The sequence below is a fragment of the Serinus canaria genome, chromosome 3 (genome assembly GCF_022539315.1).
Source record: "Serinus canaria isolate serCan28SL12 chromosome 3, serCan2020, whole genome shotgun sequence".
NCBI lineage: Eukaryota > Metazoa > Chordata > Aves > Passeriformes > Fringillidae > Serinus > Serinus canaria.
In genome coordinates, this window is record NC_066316.1 from 48,365,245 (window position 1) to 48,388,555 (window position 23,311).

At 38.7% G+C, this 23,311-nt stretch overlaps 1 protein-coding gene across 2 annotated transcripts in view; it reads left to right on the forward strand.

The window, feature by feature from the left end:
- Positions 1 to 217: 217 nt before the first annotated feature.
- Positions 218 to 23,311, forward strand: part of EPM2A (EPM2A glucan phosphatase, laforin) — a 35,965-nt gene continuing 12,871 nt past the window's right edge. The window contains exons 1-2 of one of the 2 annotated variants that reach the window (XM_009092776.4): positions 218 to 623; positions 12,335 to 12,509. In XM_009092776.4, the coding sequence (XP_009091024.1) occupies positions 362 to 623; positions 12,335 to 12,509 (437 nt within the window). In that variant the 5' untranslated portion in view covers positions 218 to 361. Of the gene's footprint in view, positions 962 to 12,334; positions 12,510 to 23,311 lie in introns of both variants that reach the window. The other variant, XM_030236288.2, reaches the window with a different exon arrangement.

Sequence of the window (23,311 nt, forward strand, 5' to 3'; positions counted from 1 at the left end):
GGGTCGGTGTTGTTTGAACTCCCAGCCGCTGCTTTCGGGGAGGAAGCTCCCTCGGCTGCGTGCGTGCGGCAGCCGAGAGCTGGCAACAACCGCACCGAGAACAGCCCCGACCGACGGAGCCGCCGCTCGGGCTCCGCAAGGGGTACGGCCGGTGTCCGGGACAGAACCGGTGCCAGGGGCAGGGGCGGTGTCCGAGACAGCGTCCTGGGCAGGGCCGGTGCCCGGGTCAGGGCCGGTGTCCGGCCCCCAGCCCCGGCGGAAGGGCGGGCCCGGGCGGCCTCCCAGCGGCCGTTCTGCTGCCGGCCATGCTGCAGCAATAGCAGAGCTCCTTGTTAAAGCCCGTTCTTTGTGCGGCAGTAAAATGCTGTTCCGCTTCGGCGTGGTGCTGCCCGCCCGGGTGACGGAGGGCGGCGCGGAGCTGCTGGTGGCCGGATCGCGGCCGGAGCTGGGCGAGTGGGACCCGCGGCGCGCCGTGCCCATGAGGCGGGCGCGGCCGAGCGCCCCGCTGCCCGCCCAGGAGCCCGCGCTGTGGCTGGCGGAGGTGGCGCTGCCGGACGAGGACGCCGCCAGCCCCTTCTGGTACAAGTTCCTGCGGCGGGAGGGCGGCCACTTCCTCTGGGAAGGTAACGGAGGGGACCCCGCGCCGTCCCTCGCATGCCCGGCGCTGCCCGTCCGCAAGGACGTGCCGGCCCTGCCGGGAGGGGCGGTGCGAGGCCTTCCCGAGGGCTGGCTCTGGCTGCTGCCCGCCCCGCCCGCTCCTGCCGCGGCCGGGAGGCTGTCCCGGCCGGCCGGGCCCTGCCTGAGCCGGAGCTGCCGGAGCTGCGGCACGGCGGTGGCCGGGGCTGTGCTTGCAGGTAGAGCCGCCCAGGCTGTCGCGGCTAGACGTGGGTTATCGCAAACAAAAATGGTTTTTAACCGTGTGATGGAGGCGGGTGAATGCAGAAGGAGGCTGCCATTCTAGGTTGGTAAAAGTTATTCGAAACGGTTTCATTTTCCCCTCCTTACTTTAGGCATCCGTTGTCATGATGTTTTGTTTTGGTTTTTTCCTTTCCCCAGAAGTAAAGAATTTACCATCTCGTACTCTGCACTATGGTGTGGGTTGTTATTTTATTTCGCTAGGGTGAAATGTCATGATGACGTTTTCAGGCTGGTAAATTTTACTATTGTGATTTCTTAAAAACACACGGAGAAGTTCAGTTACAGTTTTTCCAGTCTTCTTGCTGTTTCAGTAGTACTTCCAGCATGTTTTCCTCTTGCTATGTGTTTTCAAATGTTGAATAACTAGTCAGTTTCCCTGTGCTGTTCTAGTGTATTGCAGTATCTTAAATACAAGAGAAAGAGAACACTCAGACAATCGTCTGCTGAGTCAGAACTCTAAATATACCTCCTGAGGAATGATCTGACCTAGTGAAAGGAAGACAGCTCACTTGGTAATTTGTGAGGGCATTTTTTGAACTCATAGCATAATAATCCATGTACCAAAATAACACGTTGTAGCGCAGTTGGTCTTCACCTGTTTTAAGAGTACATACCACACTTCTGAAAGGCCTTTCTGTCATGTGGACTAAAACATGCATGTTGTCATAACTGTTGCATTTGTTTGTTCTTCTTTATGCTAATAAAAGACTTTGTGTTAATGCTACATTCACAGAAGTTTACATCATGAAGGACTATGTACATCAAACAATATTAATTGTTTTATTTAGCAGCTAAAACAAATAGTATATTCTGCCTGTTTTAACCATGTTTTTCTTTTCCAGAATTGCAGGAAAAGTGAATTTATGGAATAAAATCTTTACATCTGTCCAAGGAAGCAGAATTGGGTCTCTTTGAAGGTGCCAAGTTGTACATAATATGACAATGATACTGGTATATAAAGCAGTCCCCACCCTGCAATTATAGAAATAATAGTAGAATTAGAAATAATTAGAATTTTATAGAAATAATGGAGAATAACTACAGAGAATCAGCAGTTGTAAGGTTGATGGTTATTCTCTGGTTTGGAAGTAGTGGTAGCTCAAATTATTGTCTGTTCTAGGGAGCAGGTTTAGAAAATGTAGTCAGAATAATAAACATACTGTGTTTTGGCAGATTTGCAGTTTTAGGATTAACCTGGCTGGCATTTTGTTCTTGTCATTGTGAATGCTCAGTGCTTAGCTGGAATTATAGAAAGCAAGTGGGCATATCATCTAAATGCAGAAAAGTGTTTAAATTAGTCATTCATATCAACAATATTTTCCTCAATTGATATTTACAGGAGAGCACAACTTTGCTTAAATTTTGAAATTTATTGTTCTTCATGTATTACATGACGAGAGAGCCTAAGGATGTTTTCTTATCCAATAACTAAGCAGTCTTGCAGTTCTTTTTAATCTAATTTGTTTTAATGTCTTTTGGTTTTTTGTCTTTTGTAACTGTTGATCAATGAAAGTTTGGCTGTCATCTGTTTATTATAAAAATCACAACTTGAAAAGAACTCCCTTCGCAAAGAAAAGAACAGGGGGTTTTTTGTGCTAAACAAAAGCTGTGCATTGTCTCTAGTATTCTGCATGTTTAGAATTAAACTGTGCTTTGGGAAACCCTTAGCACTTGCAGAACATCTGCAGTTTTGAAGACATGTTTATGAGGGACAGAGGAAAGTGAAGAATGGTACTTGCTCTAAGTTTATGAGTTGAGACATCCATCGGTAACCAGAGAAACTGTAGTCCATGGATATCAGTCTAGTTGTGGATGTCAGATGTTTACATATGTGGGATGTTGAAATCATGGGCTGTGTTTAAGAAAACTACTTCAGCTTTTTTATTAAGACCTGTATGTGTGTGAGAATTCCACTGGCAGTGCATATTGTTTTTATGATAGTACGATACCTACTATATCATGTATTTTGAGTACAAATTGCAGCCATTCCAGTACAGTAGGGAAGACTGAAAGATAAAAGTGGGAATAGTTATTTCTGTGGGCTAGAAGAGTCAAAGTCACAGGCCAGTGTTCTGTGGCTTTTGGTAGGAAGCTTTCAGGAAGGCTTGGCCTGTGCAGGATTCACTGGGTTGTTGCATATGCCTTGAGGGAACAAGTTCCCTTCCCTAGGAGGATGAAGTGGGAGATGAGACTCCCCTGTGCTCCTGAAGGATCAGATACTTGCCCCTGCTGTCCCAGGGAGATGTTGCTGGTCTGCACCCAGGGCCTGTCACTTAAAACCATTTAGTGTTTCTGGCCCAGGTCACATGAGCCGTGTGGAGTTTGTTCAAGGTTGGTACTTGCTTACCTACTGTGCAAGCTGAAGCCTGCTATCCAGGAGGGTTTGTGATTTGCTGTGGTATCTGTGGAAACAGATTGGTTGTGCTGAGCTTAAGAATCTGGGAATAGATTTAGAAAAAAACCTGAATTCATGTATGTACCTTTTTTACCCCCAGCTGCACCTGTGTCTGTCTGTGTACTTCGTTTTTGATGTTGATTCTTCACAACTGGACTTCACATCTCTCAGCTTGGAAACTAAAAGTATTTGTGCATACTGTCAAAACTAAATAAATACAAGATGAAACTTACGCTTGAGTTTGTTTTTGTGAGTTTATGATGAAACACTCATCTGTACCTTTATCCCCTTACTTTCATCTAAATAAAGTGTAGGTACTAATCAAGAAACATGCTGCATAAAAGAACAGGGAATTTATTAGAGGTATGCCCCAAACTGTATTTTGAGATGATGGAGTAGAATCTGCTGACACTTTGTATTTTTGCGAAAGAGAAAAATAAATTATAAAAAAAACCTACATAAGCCTGTAGTACGTACACAATCTTGTATTGTAGGATTGATCCTTTGTTGCCCAGAGAAGCTGTGGATGCCCCTTCCTTGAAGGGTTGAAGGCCAGGTTGGATGGGGCCCTGAGCAACCTGGTCTACTGAAACTTATCTCTGCCTGTGGAAGAGGTGGGAAGCTTGGAACTGGATGCTCTTTAGGGCCACTTCCAACCCAAACCATTTTGTTATTCTGTGATTTTGTGGTGTTCTTAATTTGGTGTAGATGGAGTTTGCTTGAAGCTTGCCAGATACAGTATCACTAGTGAAAGCTCCAAAGCAGGGTCAGCCTATATTCTAGTAATTTGTTCAGTTCAGCAGGACCTTAATCCTTCCAAAAAAAACCCATCTCTGGTTTTGGGGAGGGAGGAGGAGAGAAAAGGAGGTGTCTTTTTTGCAAAACAAAACAAATTATATAATACAGTGCAATTTGGAAACAATTACATTTTTCAGCCTGTGGTATGTTGCAACCATTACAACATTACAACATTTCCAGTTCATGCTCCTTGTGAGCCTGTTTGTAATAAACCAAAAGATCGGTAAATTTATGGAGTAATAAAGGTTTTCACATCATTGTAACACAATCAGTGAAAATATCAGAAGAAAATTCTGATCATAGGTTTCAAGGGTTGAACTCCTGATTGATTGAAAACATTGGTGATAATTAAGCATATTAAAATTTCATTTTTAAAGTGTGTTGAAACTTAAACAATCTGACTTTTGGCCTCAGCTATTTGAATAAAATAGGTGTAATTTCTTAATTAAAAGAAGGGGATTCTTCTAATGCTGTATGAGAAGGTAAGGTCTAGTTGCCATTTGCAATGGAGAGATTTTAGCAGAATGAAAAATACTTAGAGCTAAGCCTTAGCAGGATACACAAAATAAAAATTCCTTCAAGGCCATTTTAAGAAGTACTTTTGGATACAACATTAATTTCTGCTACTGAGATCCATGGGTTTTTCCCTTTTTTTTTTCCCTCCAAAGCTAATCTACAGATCCCCAAAACAGGTAGCAGTTCCGTTATTAAAAACAAACAAACAAAACAAAGCCAAACAAAAAACCCCGGTGAACCCTGAAGAGTTACATTCCTTCGTGGCTCTTTTCATGCAGATGTTTCATGTGGTGCTCTTCCCGCTGGGTGGTGCCATATTCCCTGTGTATAGCCAGCGGCTGCCTAGTGTCTTGCAGCTACTTGCATGTTTCGTTAGTATTTACTGTAACCCGTTCTGCTTTTGAAAATAATCCGGAGTTTTACTTATTTTCCCAATCCCAGTTCTGAAGTAGGTGGTGACTAGAAATGGACATAAAGCACAAACTATGTGATAGTTGAATAATTGTGCATCACAGGCATTTTGTTCCTGCAAAGCTGTTGCTTTCTGGGCAGTGCTAGATACCTTAACACCTTTCAGATGTGACAAAGCTTAATGAGTGGATAACTTTGAATTCTTCAACCCAATACTTCTTTAAGGAATGGAAAAACCCCTTTGGTTACAAAGTACAATAGCTCCTTGTGTTTTGTTCTTCAACCCCCTCAAGACTTATACATAGCATGCATTTTGGTGCAATTAAATGGCATCAAGATTCTCATTGCTTTCTGTCTGCTTATCAGCATTAACCAGCTTATACTGAGCAGACAACCAGACAGCAGTAAAACAATGTAGAGTGGCCTATGGGAAACTGCAAAATAACAAGAATAAAAATAAATACATATACTTGCAAATACATATTCTCTGGGTTTGGCAGATATGTATCTTTTCCTACCCAAAGAGATAATCAGGGGCCAGTTCTGATTTCTGTGAGAGTCTAATTAAAGCCTTTGTGGTTATAATGGCAAATTTACAATGAATGCATTGTTCATGCAAATCTTGTATTGACCATTTTTCCTGTCCCTCACTTCCAAGGAATGGTAGCATGCAATAGGGCTCAACAACTTATTTTGAATGGCAAGAAACACTGCGAAGTGATAAGTAACTGGGATGATACTTTGGTTAAAGTATTGCCATGCTTGCTATTTTGATGTAGCTCATTTCCTGCCTGTTCTTCTGGTATGATAGAAAGTAACAATCTGTAGTAGACAGTACAGTAAACAGTGTCAAAGCAAATGGGAAGATGGTATTCGATTTTACATTTTGTTTCTATCAGCCATCATTCTTTCATCTGTATTTCCTGTAGTGTCGTTTCTAGCATCTGTCAGAACAGAAATTGTCTTACATATGAGGAAAATTTCCTTTTAGTTGCTTTTTTCTGACTTTATCATTAAATCAGGCATTTGGTTAAAATATCTTAGTGCAATAGAAGTTCCCACTGAAAAGCATCTAGGTGTGAGCAGAACTACAGAGAGAAATAAAACATGTTTTTGAAAGGTGCCTTTGAAAATTCTGATTTTCTTACATCTGATTAAAAAAAGAAAAAGGAAAAAAAAAGTCTTAGTGATGAACGGCATTAAGTGTTGAGAATTGCTTTCTTGTAAACCATTTAGTTTTAATTCAGGCACAATTTCAAAATGTAATTCCATCAAAGAATTTTCTTAGGATATATAAATAGATTAAAAAGTCTTAAATTCAGCCTGGATTTTAATAGAATTAGAACTTGTTTCTATGGTTCTATGTAGCAGCTCTACCAAAAGAGAAGTTGAAAAGTCTGCTTTAAATCTGGTAGAATATAAACATGTGGATTATGATGCACATGGGTAGCTCTTCTTGGCTTGCAAATTCAAGGAAACATTTCTGAAAATCTGACCAGTTAAGGAGTTACTTAACTAGGTGTGGCAAATTAACAATTTTGTCTTACATTAATACTAGGTATTTAACACAATGAATTCATCTGCCACTTACAGAATCTAAGGGGAAGATGGTTTGCTGACAGCAGAAAAAAATAGCATTAAAAGTCAAAGTATGCTTTTCTTAGGCATATGGCTAAGGCTTCATACATGGCATACAGAATTGGAGATGTTTGTCAGGTCTGTTAAAACAAAGGGCTGCTGCTGAGGGCTTTGCTGAGACTTGAGGAAGGTGGGACTCCAGAGCCTGTGGCAGACTTAAACTCTCAAAAACTTGACCTCTCTCAGTTTCAATGAGGGAAACCGCCCCACCTCTGGTTTTTTAGCAATCAATAGCAATTCAGTCTTGGCAAGATTGAGACAGATCCTATTTCAAAACATCAGAGATTGAATTTTGTTCACAGGCAGCAGGGAGACTTTTGTGACAGAATCTGGTGTGAAGGGTAAGTAAATTTGAATATTGTGAGTGTACTGAAGGAAGTTCAGTTTGAGTGATGTGTGATAACCAGACTGTGCAGTAGCACATTCAGATAACTGAAAATTGTATCCAAAATAGAACTTGAGACTCTTCTTCATTGTAATTTTGGTATAAAAGGTAAGGGAGCTAGCAAAAACTTATTCTTTTAAATGCTTTATATTTGAGATTTTTAAATGTTTTCTTTACTTTCTGTTTTACTATTTTTTTTAATAAAAGTCTTTTATTCCTTGACGCCTCCCTGTTTATCTGCCCTCAGAAAGCTTATAATATTAAGCTCTTCCAGGGGAATTTCTAAGTATGAACTTAAGATACTTGTTTACCTTGTTAAAGGACTTCAATTAATACAAATGGAATTACTTAAAATATTTAGACATAGTTAAAATTGACATAGTCAATTTTGAATTGACACTTAAAGTGTGCTGGTTCATGCAAAACATATGACAAAGAATATAGGAGTTTGTCTGTCCTCTGACTGATTTGTGAGTAGGTGATGCTTGTGGTTTGGGTTGGTTAGTTAGTTAATGTGTTTCACTAAGGTTATCTAAGTAGCCCTCTGGTTTTTAAAGAGGTAGCAGTGAACTGAGAAGCACCCTCACCTTACTGGGGTTTGGAGGTTTGGAAGTTGCATATCTGTGTTTTAGGGTCAGGCTAAGGCAGAGGTGAGATACCCAGCACCTTTATGGCTGCTGTTGTGCCCTGTAGTTCCTGCATACCTTCATTTACATAACACAGAATAGAAAAAATTTAAGCTTGGAGCAAGGTGTGCAACAAGCTGGGAGAGCAGTGGCTGAACAGAGCCTTTGCTGCATAGAGCTCTGCAGAGACAGTGGGAGAAGCAATCTCATTTTTTTCATTTATTGGTGTTTTTTTTTGTTCACCACTCTTCATTGACCCATATTTTGTTTATCTTTTAAGATCAAGCTGGTAATTTTTCCACTCTGACTCTTCTGTGCAATCTGTGTGCAGTTCTTTTCTGTGTCAAGATGAGTCTGTGCTGTTGGCAGACTACTGAATTATACTTCTTTCATGCCTGCAGTACAGCTGTAATAAAATAGTAACTGCAGGCTTTTGTGCTTTGCGGTTGTGCCTCATTAGACTGAATTTCAGAACATCCTCTTCTAGTCTCTGCTTACCTTTTTTCAGTCCTATATCTCTGCACATCTTGTATCACTTTCTATATCTGCTTCTGGTTTTCACAGAATCACAGAATTAATCAGGTTTCAAGGGACCACTGTTGTCATCTGGTCCAACTTCCCTGCTCAAGGACGCTCAAAACCAAAGTTTTCCTTTGCTTCATTCTGGTCTCATCCTTTTGCCAGTGCCATTTACAGTTATATGGAGATCTTTGGTTTTATTCTTTTGTTTATTTATTTGTACAGACACTTTTATGCTCCTTTGATCATCCTTCATATGCATTAAACAAGGAGTCATAAACTGCAGTCATGCAGATTTTGAAAAAGCCTTCTGTGAAGCTTGAGCTGTAAGTGGGGCTACTTGGTTGCTTTGCTCTCTGGCAATTCCCTGTGTCAGTGCAAAACCATCTGCAGTACAGAGCAACCAGTGCAAAAGCAATGAAAAACTTTATAATTTAATGCCTAGAAACTTATTTTAATCTTTCTCTTTCAGATAAGTATTTTTGCTGTGAAGACTCACATAGATGTGTTTTAAATTTAAAAAAAAATGGAGCTTATTTTAGAAAATAAAATGCCATCCTAGAAGTTAAACTAGGATCTGTATATTCTAATAAACTCTTCCAAAATGCTTTTCTTTTTAATTAGGAAATTAAAAAGAAAAGCATGATCAATTAATGGGAAGACCAGTACTATTCAGATATTTAACTTACCTCTTTTTATGGCTGAATTTTACATGTTTTCAGCTGATTGTATATTTGCTCCCCAATGATAAATAATTAAACCTGTGTTTTTCCACTTGGAATATGAATAAAAAAAAGATGAAGAAAAATACTGATATAGAAATGGGTTTAGCTGTAAAACCATGTGTTTGCTCTTGTGTGAGCCCTTTCTGAAAGGACATTTGTGTTTCTTTTCCTTTTTTTTTCAAAGATGAACAGGTGAACGAAACATTTGATGTTCTTGGCTTTACTGTTGTCTCTAGAAACAGAAAAGCTGAAATAGTATAAAAATTGCATTGTTGTCTTATGGCATCCAAAATAGGGTGGATTTCCTGAGACAGATTGTGCTAGCAGAAACATGATGTGGACTGAGAAAATAGTTTTTTCCCATTTTGAAACTTCCTTGTTAAATGCATATTGTGAAGCAAACTCAGGTGAGCAGCACTTGTGTAATCATGTGGATATTACCTGGGTAGTGAAACCTGATCTTTTTTGGTAACTGCAGATTTCCATAATTCCTTTAAGAAGTATTGTGATTCAGCTTTCTGAAGACAGTCGACTTTGATCATAGTGTTCCTTAAATTAGTATTTATTGAAGATGGCAGCAGTCTTTCCTTCCTGTATGAAGCTATATCACATGTGAATATATATCTATATGTTGAAAATACGTTGATGTACATTCTGTTGCGCAGATGTCTTATTTCAGTAGGAAAGTTGTTTTATTCATAGATCAGTAGCTAACATAAGGAGTAGTGAAGAACTAGGCAATTCTCATGAAATATGATATGAATGCAAGCTGCTACTGTTTACCTGATTACTAAAGGCAAATCAGAACCATACCTTTTGAGATTCAGGTCTGACTGTGGGCCACAGCGGGAAGGCTCAGGCTCAGTGGTGCACAAAAATCAACAGCGATAAATATTTATTACAGAAGAAAGTGTTTCAGAATGAGATTGGACCAAACCTGTTTGAGGGAACAAATAAAATAAACATCTTGTGGAAACTTACTCTTGGCCCCTTTTCCATATGTGGTTTTAGGCTATTTAAGGGAATTAATGATGGTTAAAGTGCTAAGGTTACAAGGCAAGGAGGCTGCAGTGCTTAAAAAGGCAAAGAGGAGGAAGGTCACAGAGAAGGAAAGAAGGCAAAAAAGGAACAAGTATTAAAGCTGGAGAAGGAGAAGGATGATGAACTGTAAAACTGGCAGGTGGCAGAAGTGCACGCACCTCAAGCAGCAGCCCTTGGAAGTGGGGTAGTTGGAAGAACATGGTGGGTACCTGTGTACAAGGAAACACAGGGCTGGGAATAGCAAAAAAGCCAGAGATCTGTGGTTCAAAACTTCCAGGGCACAGTGAAGGCTGGGAACTCCCTAGGAACTCCCTGGGGACACCCCATGGGACTGGCAGTCAGAAGCAGGCAGCCCCAGCCCCGAGCATCAGGCATCACCCTGGGGACAGGCTGAGGCTGGGGCAGGACATGGGCCCATGGGCATGTGGGGATCAGGATCAGACACAGCCTCGAGATGGCAGGACATGGCCACAGTGATGTGCATCACTACAAACAGTTGTTGGAGAGTAGAATGGGGAAGGCAAGGTGTGCTGTTTGTGGCTGTATTTTGATGAATGCATGAAGTCATTAATTAAATGCCATAAGCATCCATAGATTTTGTTGTATTTGTTGATGTATGCTGTTGTCTTCTTGTATTGTTTAAAAGTGATAAGAATATGTAAGCAATTATAAATGTGAGATAAAAATATAGTGGTGAGATTTGTAGCTTCTGAAACTTTACTGATCTTGCTTACCTTATTTATAATCAAAATAATCAAAAACTATGGATGCATAATTGATCAGCATTGTGAAAGAGAAAATAGTTTTCTGCCTCATATTTTATTTTTCATTTTGGTAAATAACAATATTTCACAATTATGATAAAATGGCCTGCATGTCATCTGGAAATAAGGAGATGGTTTGAGCTTTCCCCTTAAATGTTATTCTTACTCTCTAATCATTGCATTAATACATCTCCCAAAATGCTCTTGCTCTGGCAAATTTCCCTAACTGTAGTGATTGAAAACTCGTCATGCATTTACGTGCAATGGGAAATTGAAGATATTCCTTTGGGCATAATTTTCCTCAGAAATATTTTAACATCATTTATAATGTATAAGTGTAACAGGCTTAAGCAAGCCATAGACTAGGTCACTTCTGATCTGCACAATAATTATTCCTACAAGGCAATTAGCATTACAATAAGTATGTAAAAGCAGTGCTGGGGGGAGAATCTACATGTACTGTATTTTTGGAGGCTAGATAACCTTCTGATTGGGGATGCGACCCATTTCAATTCAAGTTGCTTACTCTGGCATGGTATTAGAAACAGGTTTTCTGACTAAAGCTCACACTATTGCTGTAGGAGAAGAAGAAGAGGTAATAAATATTGGTGGAAAATTGTAAGAAAAAGAATCTTGCTTTAAACCAGGCCATTTAAGGTAGTTGGGGTCATTCACCATTGCGATTTTGACTCTGTGAGTCACTTAGGGCAGCTTCTACTGGGTATGAAGAGACTCTCAAAGTGAGACATACAGTTGAAGACTACAAAGTGAGTGTTTATTGGCCCACAAACATAAAAGACAGAGAGGGTTTAATGAACTCCTTAGCCAGATATCCAAATGTGTCTGGTCTGCAGCAGGAATCTGAGGAGTCTTTGCTGGCCAGGCAGCTGTGAATGAGGTGGAATAGGGCCACCCTTCTTTCCCCCTTTAAACAAGTCTGCCTTGTTTCTACGTTGCTGTCTGCCACCTTCTTTGGGCTTTGATGCCTTTCCACATTGTGTTTTTTCCTCTTGAATCCTTAAGCTGGTAACAAATCCTGTGTCACCAGTCCTACCTTTTTTGGTGGTTTTACCGTTCTGAGCATGCATGGCTGTTCTCTGAATGTTCTCTGAGCTCTTTCCCATATCTTGGCAACTTCCTTAGAAGTCAGCCTGAACCAAGGTCAGGATGCCATGGCATGTCTGAAACACAGCAAGATTGATACCCTAGGGAGAAGTCACTGAGTAAGAATATTAAACACTGAGGTCACATACTTTGAGACATCAAATGAGGAACTTAAGTGAAATTAATTATTCCTTACATTGTAGTGATTTAGGAGTTTTTAATATTGTGGGGGTTTTAAAATAACCAATAAATTAAAATGCATTTTTTAAAGTAATCTACAAAATTTTATTTTAATGTTGAACATTTTCTTTGTGGCACTGCTTCTGTTGTTAATTTAACTATTAGTATAACTATTTCAGTTGTTAATAATGCAGTTTGAAGAAGCAGGAAGCATCACTCCTGGCCTTGAATGCTCCGTTCAAATCTCCCTGCAGGTCTTTTTTCTGAGGATTATCCAGACACACAGCCTGCAACTGTCCTTTCTTCTGTTCTAGGTAATGGGCCCCATCATGATCGAAGTTGTGTTTACAACCAGAGCAACATAGTAGATGGAGTTTACTGCCTCCCCATAGCACACTGGATCGAAGTCTCTGGACATACTGATGAGATGAAACACACAACCGATTTCTATTTCAATATTGCAGGACATCAAGCTATCCATTATTCCAGGTAAAAGAAATGTGCCGAGCATGGCTGGTGTCAAATGTTACAAACAGAAAATCTGAACTGGCATATCTGAAAACTGCATCTGATTTATATGTATGTAACAGTAGACTTTCACAAAGATTCAGCACCTCTTTGTAATTAAATGTCGGTTTAGCAGATCCTAAGTTCAAGGACACCTGTATGGGTCTGTTACATGGCATCACGTCTGAAAAAGTTTTGTGGCAATTTTTAGATAGTCATTTTCAAATGCTTGTCTATATACATGCGTAAAATTGCATGTATCTTATGTGTTTGGGATGATTTTACTGAAGAACTTGTCCTGGGAAACAAAAATAATATAATCCAGCACCGGAGTTTACTTGTGACATGTTGTCGCTCTTGCAGCCACTGCAATTAGTGACAGCCACTTTTGATGACTTCTGCTTCTGGGCATGTATTTAACAAAATGCTAAAACTTAGACAAGCATTAAAATGTTTGTATCCCATAGTGTTCACTGGAGTCCACTGTCCCACTGGTGAAGCATCCTGGTTTGAATAAGGAGACAGTAAACGTCGGGGAGGGCACCCAACCTTTAGGGCTGCAGATGAATCACAGGCTGTATTTAGAGCAACAGGCTGAGCACTGGAGGTTAGCTAAGTGGCACTGAGGAATTTGGAACACTGTGTAGCTTTTTTACCCCATCTCTAGTCAACTGATACAGCAGGAAGTTTGTGGATTGATAATTGTTGTGTAAATGCTGGCAGTCCTGATCTGCCACATTCATTACAGAACTGTTAGGTATCCCAAAGGGATGTGTATTTTTTTAAGAAATCAAACCACTTTGTGCTTTCATTAGGCCCTAGAATTGTTTTGTGTGAATTTCTCCAGACCACTTCATCAGCTACACCAACCTCACCATGGTGTCTCCTCTTTGTGCTCTTTATCTCCACCCTCTCACAGGGTAGGAAGGAGAATTGTCTTTTCCTCATTAGACTTGCAGTGTGAGAGGGAAAGATTTCTTCCCCTTGGTATCTTTTGGAATAGCAGGCATTCATGAACACTATCAGGGACATGTAGGTATTTGTGGGGCCTTTTTCCTGAGACCCCCTCAAGTTATGTAGTACTCCTGATAGACTGTGGTGTTCTGTGGATCTGAAACATCTGTTTCCAACGTCCTATCAGAGTAAAGATCTTGTTTATTCCAAAGCACAGACTTGTCAATCCCAAATAATCTTTGCTTGGCAGAGACATTTTTTGAGAAAGAAGAACAGCTGTCAGAAAGTGAAATATCTAAGTACCAAAGGCTAACTTATCTTCCTTTCCAGAGGCAGCAGTGATCCATTTAATGCTGCCTTATCTGCTTGACTATGTGTTTCAAAGATTAGGTAAAAAGCTGCAGATTCTGCTAGAGGATATTTGAAGAAAATTTTCTGGGCTGTGTAGTCTTTTGCAGATGGGGGTCTTCTCCTTCATTCCCTTCTCTCACACACATACATTCATTGAAAGGCAACCTTATATGAACATCTTAGTAACTCTTATCTAATTTCTTTGAGTTATATTAAGTAAGCGTACTCTGTACCAGCCCTGTCACATAATTATTTCTAATACTTTGAAGATATGCAACCTTAAATGTTTTTTTAATTACTAACAGTTGGGGGCAGATTCACCATTCTGCTGGTTATAACAAAACAGCCAAAAAATACTAGCTATTTTTTGATTTTTTTTGTTGTTCTTGTTGGTGGAGCAGTTGAATTGAGCTGATGAAAATGCCTTTATTTTACAATGGATTTATTAATTCAGAGGAGTACTATGAAGATTAACCTAATACAATTTCTTTTAAAATACCCATATAACCCCCATACTCCCCAAAGCTAAAACCAAAACTCAAACAGAAGCAGCAAGGCAGTCCTGCTGCCTGTACAGTTAAATCTCAGAGTATTATCAGATTGATCAGGTTGTGGTTTTCCAGCTAAGATTACCTTTTTCCATGCTGTACTAAAGGCAGCAGGGAACATTATGACCACAAATTCTGAGTCCTGTCCCCACTTGTAGGATCTTTACAGGGGTGGAGGCTGGAAAGAAGTGATCTGTCAAAGAAAACTTTTGATGTGAGCCTATCCTCTATGTTGCTCCACTTAATAGGGCTGACATGTGTGAATTAATGAGAAAGGAGGGTTTTCCTCTGTCAAAGGACGTTCCCACATGAGCCCTGGGACTGATTTTATTTATCCTCTGTTGAATCACAATTAGAAACAGTTGCTCTGAGCTTTGTTGCCATCTTGCTTCTTCATAAAACACGAGCTTCTGCTTTAACTGGGCTGCAGCAGGGTGAGAAGAGCCTGCCTCTGGCTGGGGCCAAAACCAATTTTGCACTATGCTGAGGCTGATGACAATGCTCTGAGGAATCAGATTTTTCTTATTTGATGTAGATAAATCTCTCATAATTTAGTGAACTTACATTTAAACTTATATTTAGAGAACTCATTTTGTGTTGGTCATTCAGGTAGGAGAGTATATAACATGGTTTTTAAGCACAGCAGGATTTGATTTCTCATTTCTTGTAAATGTGAAATGGAGCTTTACCACAGCTAGGAGTCATGACTGATATGTTCATGACATTAATATTCACTGGGTTTGGAGATGTAATGACACCTTTAACCAAAATCTGATTCAGGAAAAAAAACCAAAACAAAACTATTGGTTTCTCTTTTGTGCTAGATATTACTGCAATAAGATGGCTTCAAATTGCAGGAGAGTTCACTTAGGATGAAGTAATTTTCCAAAGTAAATTAGAGTTATTGTAATCTTTTCTGAGAGAAGATGACTTCAGAAAATTTGTGAATCTGGGCCATATTATCTCTGTTTCAGTTCCATCTGTGAAAGGCAGAAGTTCCTGATTTGTAGGTGTAGTATACCTTATCATTTATATAAAAACATCTGCATTTCTCAGAAGAAAGGCATTACATAAGAGCAAAATAGGCAATGACACCTGAAATTACAAAATCCTTAAATAATATGTTCAAGGCAATGATGCTTGATGGCAGAATTAGGTGCTATGGAAATGAATATATCTGATAGGAAAAGACATATAGTTAGTTTCCTATTTCCAGACTAATTTTAGGTATGTGCGTTCTGTGAGTCATATTTCTTAAATCTGACAAAGAAAAATACTTTTTGCATGCTTTGCCTGTAAAATGCAGATAAACTGGAATGTGTAAGTGAATTCCTCAGACAACAACCTCTGTAACTGTGGTATTGTATGGCTGTTAAACATTTTGGAGCAAAATGCACATTAACAATCCATAGTCAGGGGAGTCACTACAGGAGAGTAGCTATGAGTCCTGACAACAATTTTTTGAGGTGCAAATTTCTTTAGTACCTTTTTTGCATTTCATGTATATGTATATGTATATGTATATGTATATGTATATGTATATGTATATGTATATGTATATGTATATGTATATGTATATGTATATGTATATGTATATGTATATATGCTATTAAATACTAATATTTCACATTTATGGAGTGATTGGGAATTTGACAAATGTGTTGCTATCATTAGTGGTTTTTTTCCCTAAGACAAAATTAAGGTAATGATAAAAGAAAATTTACTCCCATGCTTGGAAAAAAATATTTTTGTTTCTCAGTGGTTGCAAATGAAACACAATTTATGAGGTAGTATGTAAAAATGCTTTGTGGCTTGTTGGTGAGACAGTTTCCTGCAACACTGCCAGTAACATAGGTTATAAACTAAGTTATGTGTTGAGTGGGGATGATCAGGAGAGTCACATAGATGTGTGTTTCTGCTTCGTAGTAAATGCTAATGTAGATAGGTGAGTGAATGAAGAATGATCCAGGGCAAAGTGGAGATGCTTCCTTTTTACCTTTTGGAGGCACTAGAGCAGTATTTTGCTGATGGAGCACAGAATTTCTTTCTATGGGAAAAAGGAGCATTTACTTGATTGATATGCATCTTTAATTAGGTGGTAAACAAGAACTTGGTTGAGTATATTTGGTTCAGTATGAAATTAGAATTGCCTTTAAAAAAGATACACGAGAGCCCTTTTTTTAATTTAGTCTTTAATTTCTCTTTTTACTGGTTGTAACTCATTCACAAAATAAAATGCCTTTCTGTTTTAAACATAATTCTTAGCTATTTTTATTACTGAATTGTAAAAAAGGCTTTAGAGAGCAAGCTGTCACAAAAACCCCCTAGAGTGCAGTGACATGTGCTACCATAATAGAAAGCTGCACTGATATTTTATGCCTATGTTATGAATTAAGAGAAGAGGTGATGATGTCCACAGAGATTACCATAATTAACATTAAAAGCTGAGAGCTAACTGTCCCCTGTGCCTCAAGAATACTTGTGATATTAGAGAAAAGAATAAGAAATAACGAGCTCTGGAACAAAATTCATTGATTGTATTCTAGTAAAATAGTCCTGATCAAAAGGACTTAACATCAATAAGAGTTCATCCTTTGATTTCAGTACTTGGGGTTCTCACTGTGATGTTATCTGCTCATTTTATACATTAAGTAATGAAAATATTCAAAGGCACATTTTTTATATGTTTATCCCATAAACTAGGATATCTGACTTCTCCTTTGAATTGTTTTATTGTACTGAGCTATAGTCTGAAACTAATATGAATGGAACCATTGTTTACTTCCCAATGGGAATCACCTTTTATAGAATAGTTCAAAGATTAATTCCATTTTTTGTCCTTTGTGTGTCTTCATTTTCTTCTACATCACCCCCAGCTGGAGCTGGGAAATGCTTTTACTAGCCTCTGTTGTGAAGAAAATGGGTTTCAAATCAGCGTAAGAAGTGACATTTAAGCAATATTTTATTTAAGTTCTTGAAAATGAAGAGGGAGTGTGAGGCAACAGGACCAGAAGTGAGAAGACAAATTATGAGGCTAGAATGCGATCTGGTTTTAGTCCCTATCTGTTTTCATGTATGTAATTTGGGTGATCTCTGTATTGGGTACAAAAGCAATTTTCTTCCACATTTGTTGTCCATCCAAAGAAAAAGCTTCTCCTTTTGTGAACTCTCCACACTGTGCCCTCCATAATAATGGCTTAAAACATGAAAAAGTATTCTATTTTTCTGAGTTTTGTGATCTTGCTTAGGCAGGATGGCACTCGGCTGGGATAGCCCAGTCTGGGCTATTGTTGAGTTATTGTTGACTACAAATCTCAGTCTTGAAAACTCAGAAATAGAGTTAGGATGTGCCAGCAGTGCAGTCACATGCCATGAAGTGGAACACTGTGGATGAACTAGATGGCAGGAACTCTTTTTTCAGTTATTTTGGTTTTTTGACCATTAGCAAATGGCTGTTGCCAGCACAGCTCTGGCTCTCTTGCTGTGACCTACTGCCTGAGTGCCCAAAAGGAATTTGACATAGAAACTCCTGGATGTCACTCATTTCTAATTGCATTTCTTGTGAGTGCCAAGGTTGAAAGGGAAATCTACCTTTAGAAAAGGTGATTTTGCCAGAAGAAAAAAAAAGTCACAGAGCTTTTAGATTAAAGATTTTTACACGACTGTCACTAGCATTTGAGGTCCCAGTATTCCTTCCACCTACAGTGACTGGTCAATCAAACCTGAAGAGTGGCTATTAGCCAGCAGGCTGCCAGGTTTGTTGCCTCATTCAGTGGCTGAGGGACACAAATTTTTGGCTAGGCTTTGGGATGGAGTTGAAGTGATTTCTGATGAAGAGTACATTACCTGTGTGAATAAGCTAAAGAAAATCCTAGCATGGTGTCTGGTCAGTCTTGTGAGATTTTTCTGGAGGTTTTTTTTCTATAGTTTTCTTTACCATTCTGACATTCTTATATGGGTGTTTGAGAATTTTTTATTTAGAAGGATGATTGTTCTGGGATGAGTATTTGATTTGTAAAATGGCAGCAAGCAGAGTCTGGCTGTTGATGAGAAGATGCCTTTAATCTGTTGGCTGGTAATGGGTAACATTTACTTAAAGCCACTGTTGCTCTTTAAAATGGATCTTTTTATAGGTGTGCCACTACACAAAATTATTTCCTTAATTCTTAAAAAAAAACTTACAAATCTGTGTCATTCTGGAAGAAAAAAAAAACCAGAAGGAAGATTGGGAACTCTCCATAGAAAAACCTGGAGGAGTGAACGTAGTTCTGTTTTTCTCTGTGGGATATAACAGAAAAATGTTGAGAGTCCAGTAAGTATGAATTTTCTGTGGGGTATCACTGTTAGGGAGCAGAAACTATTGTTGCTTCTAATTTCTCTGTGTGTTTTACTGTGTCTCCCTGCCGCTTGTTCATATTTATTCTGGAGGTTTTCAGCCCGTTTTCCTGCCTCTTTACTCTTTGAAATTCAGGCTGCCAGCGAGGGAGTAAAGTTCTGTCTCCATCGGAAAGCAATTTGCTGGTGTTGCTGGCTGTGAATGAAATTGACTGAGATTGTGAAATCCTGGGCAATTTAGCTCACAGCTGGGATGACGAGGAAGGGGCAGCGTCACTCTCTCACTGAAGATGATGTTCCAGATGTCTTGCAGATATTTATTTTCTCCTAGCTTTTACATCCATTTATTAGGTGCTGGGTAATTGCTGGCATTTCATAATGCAGTTTATCCAAAGATAGCAGAACTCTTTCTGAAAAGCAGAGATTGTGTGCACATCCTAATTGCTATTTAGCCTACCAGGAAGGAGTAAATTCAGATTTCTGGTTGTTGTTGGAAAAACTTCACTAACACAACTCTGTAAGTTACACCTGGTGAACCTGTTGAGCCAGGGATGTGTGTTTGCAGAGTAAACCCACTTTGCCTCCCCTTCCTGTGATTTTTTTGCAGGCACAGCTCCTAGGGCAGATTGGCCCAGCCAGCCTGAGGCTGACTCTTACAGAAAAAAAAGTCTCAGAGCAAGAGGGTTTTTACACCCCAAATGTGAAAAGTGATACCATCAGATGTCTTATTACCACCAGGCAGTTTGGTGTTTACTTACCTGCTCAGTGTATACTATATTTCTGAAAGAGGTGATCTGAAAGTCAAAACAATCTGAAATAAACAACTGCATAGTTATTTTAAATGAAATGGGGAAAACATTAAACATCCTTCATTTGAAGCAGTAGCAAGCCATAGCTATTAGGTTATGAATTCTACCTCCATTTTGAATAATTTTTGTAAATGCTGAGAGATAGAAATGCAAGTTTTCATGCTTAAATGCTCTAGATGTTTACAAGATAATTTAAAAAATGAACCTCCATGTGTAAATATGGAGAGTCCTACTTAAAGGATAAATTTTTTTTATTAGAAAGGAAACTGGAATATAGCTCTAGTTCCTTTGAAGCATGTCTCAGAAACAGAAGTATTTTATTTCTCAAGAGTAAATAAAGATTTTCAAATGGTTGCTGTATTTTCCCATATATAATTTTCTCTCTGTGACGAAAAAAAAAACCAACCCAACAACAAAGAAATGAAGTGCATTTGTCTTCCCAGGGAACATATTAAGAGGCTGAACTGAAAATCTCTTGCTCTCTCCTTTAATGCTTGTAATTTGGGAAATTTAATTTCAGGGAGTCAGGTACATAATCCCTGCTGTTGTTCAGAAGTTTAATGTGTGTCCTCTCATGAACTGTGAAAAAAATTGAGTCAAATGTCATAGACATTGCCAAGCTTTAAGAAATGTGTATTTCTTTATTGGTTCAGTAGACAGCATGGTTTATAAGTTAAAATGAAATGTCTTTTTTCTTTGATGTGAAAAACCTAGTAATAGAATATATGATTTTAAGCATCAAGAAGAGCGTAAAGGCAAAATATGTGTTTCAGTTTAAATACAGACACCAGAAAATGTGGAATATGTAAAAAAATAATATTTGAATAGGTAGTTGCTTACTTTCTCCCTTTCTCCCCTTTCCTTCCCACCTCTTCCCTGCCGTCCATCAGCTGTGGGTCAGCAATTGGGCTCTCTATGATTATCATTCTGTTCAGGGCTAGATGCTGGGCACTACTACAATGGGATAGATGTTGGTGGTCTTCTAGAGCCTTTTCTTTTTAAATTATATTTTTGGTTTAACTAACTTCTCCAGGACTGCCTTTTAAAAGCACTTCAGAACAGTTCTATCCAGTGTCTTCATTTTACCAAGGTGATGATCTGATAAGGAGCATATGCAGCTTTCCTAATAAAATAATTTCTCTAATGTTCCTTCCTTCTGTGGTCCAGCTGCCAGCTTGGAGGGTTGGCTGTGTGCAGACCAGTCCTAAAGAATGTTAAATACTACTTTCACTGCAGAAAACTGAATTTCTCAGCTTCCTCATAATAATGAGTTGCTTCAATCTGGTGAGATGAAAGGAAGAAAAAGCTTCTCAAATATATCTGTAGTCTTGGTAATAAGGTTATCCAGTATGCTTAACAAATGTACAAAGTCAAGCTCCAGCTGATAATGTAAACACATTTAAACAAACTTTAGTAACAGTAGGTCACTTTAGAATATTTGTTCAAATGCTCGGACATTTCAATTTCCAAGCAGGTTCAATGATACTGCTAGGAAAAGAAAGAAATCTGAAAGGAAAAAAAAGAGACATTTTTTAAAAAATAGAGAGAACCCCTGCTAATTCATGTCAGTCTTTGCACTCCAATAAAAACTGTGGCATTGATTGTTCCTAAATTTAACTCTCATGATTTTTTCCCATTTTGTCATCCAAGACTTCTTCAAGGCATTCCACTATACTTTGTAGTTTTGTGATAAAAAGATACCCATAGGTTCTTCTGGGGCCTCTTAGTAGCTCCATTACCATCCCAGCCTCAACATTTGATGTTGGCTACTCATCCACCAGGGTTATTAATCTTATGTTTAGAATCTAGAAACCAGGTACATTATCTAAAATGAAGTTTTCTGACAATTTTTTGTGGTAGCACTATACACATGTTATTCCTTTGATTTGACTTTCCTGTGAGAACAACTTATTTTAGATGTTTATGTAACTGATGTGGTAAAGCTAATCCCATTTTTCTCCACATTTCTAAGATGTTTCCCCCAGCCTGTGCTGTTCAAGTATGTATATGTCCCTCTTTAAAATTCAAATAAATGTACTGATGTGTGTTTAGAAATTCTGGATAAATTCTGGAATATACAGAGCTCATCAAGGCTGTTTACAGATGGTACCACAGGGATGAATGTACATCTTTCTCTGATGGAGAAAGATGTTGGAGTTCTGAGAGATTCCATTATTTTGTACATGTGCATATGGTGCCATGTGGATCACAAGGCCACCCAGCAATAATCTGTGCTTTGCAATTATGCAATTTTCATTAATATGTACTTGTTTCTGAAGCATTGGAATGTATTTCCATTGGATCTGAAATGCTACATTTTGAAAACTGGATTTATCTTTTACTGTTTTCCCAGTTTACATTCCCAAGCAGCTGCTAATAGGTAAACTCTGAAAAGAACACAAAATGTATTTGTACTAAGGATTCCCGAATCTTCTCGGGCACTAACCTAAAGTTCATTTGCAGCAGTTTAAGTCAATTTTGTTGAGATGATTTAACTTAAAGGTGCCAGCAGTGGCATCATTGCCATTGCTAAGCATTGATGTTAGAAATTCTTGTTCCCAATGCCAAGAGATTAATGGTTTATTGCGGTCTGGCTGAGTTTAGCAGCCTGTTGTTCTTGTGTTTCCGGGTATTTGTTCTAATTCAAAACAAATGGGAATGTTGGCAATCTAACAGAGACATATGTAGGAAGTAACCACTGGCAAGCATGGTTGCATGAGACAAGATTCTTTAATAGGAGCATTTAGGCATTAATGCTCACAAGCCAATGGAGGAGTCCTTTCCAGGTTGCTCAGTACAAGCCTTGGAACCTGATTCTCTTCTCAGGCTGTATTTTTGTAATTGGCACACGGTCTGCTTTCAGAGAATGTTTAAATGAATGTGCAAGAAGAGTCATTCCTTACAAAGGCAAATTTTGCTTTCTGCTGCATACAGTGTGCTCCTTAGGCATCCATTGAAACCTTGTGTGTATGTTTGAAAATAAATTCTGGCAAAGTCCTGTAGGGCTAGATCTGGACACCCTGTCCTACAAGGCATTGCTGTGCTTGTGAATCATTACTTTCTTATCTTCACAGTAGAAATACATAGAAAAATGTGACATAAAATATTTCACTTTGAATACAGGGAGAATTACATTTAATCTTCCACATTTCAGTTCTGGCTGCGTAGGTAAAGTCTTGTGTGACCACATTACTTTAGATCATATCTAGACTAGAGACAAAATATGTTATAAAAAAAGTATAAGAGGTAAATTAATTTGCTTTAAGCTTTTTAATGGAATGAAGTGAAGAAGGGAGAAGAGTTTATGCTATATTCATGCTCTTTTAACTGTATAGGTTTGAATGGACTGCAAGGTTGAGAACAGCAATTCCACTGAACTTACTAGAGTATGTGAGTTTACAGACAAAAATTAGACAAATTTAATCTATTGTTGTGTCTGGAGAACAAATACGCAATGAATGAGAGTGGTTTCCACAGGATGTGCAACTTTTATGCCACTGGAGTGGAAGCTAAATAAATTGGTTTGAAAGGAATGCTGCTACCATAGTTTGACTACTCCTGGGATAGACAGCATAGTTTAATGAAGACTAAGAAAGAGGATCTATTAATATTTGTAAAAGACATTCAGGAATTACTACAAAGTGGGAAGAAGAATTATTGAAATTGAACCTTCTTTGAGATCAAATGGATATTAATTGCTTCTGAATGAATTTAGAGTGTAAATTAGAACAAGGTTTCTGTCATCAAAGGAATGATGTCTGAATTCTGGCATGACCTTTCAAACAGG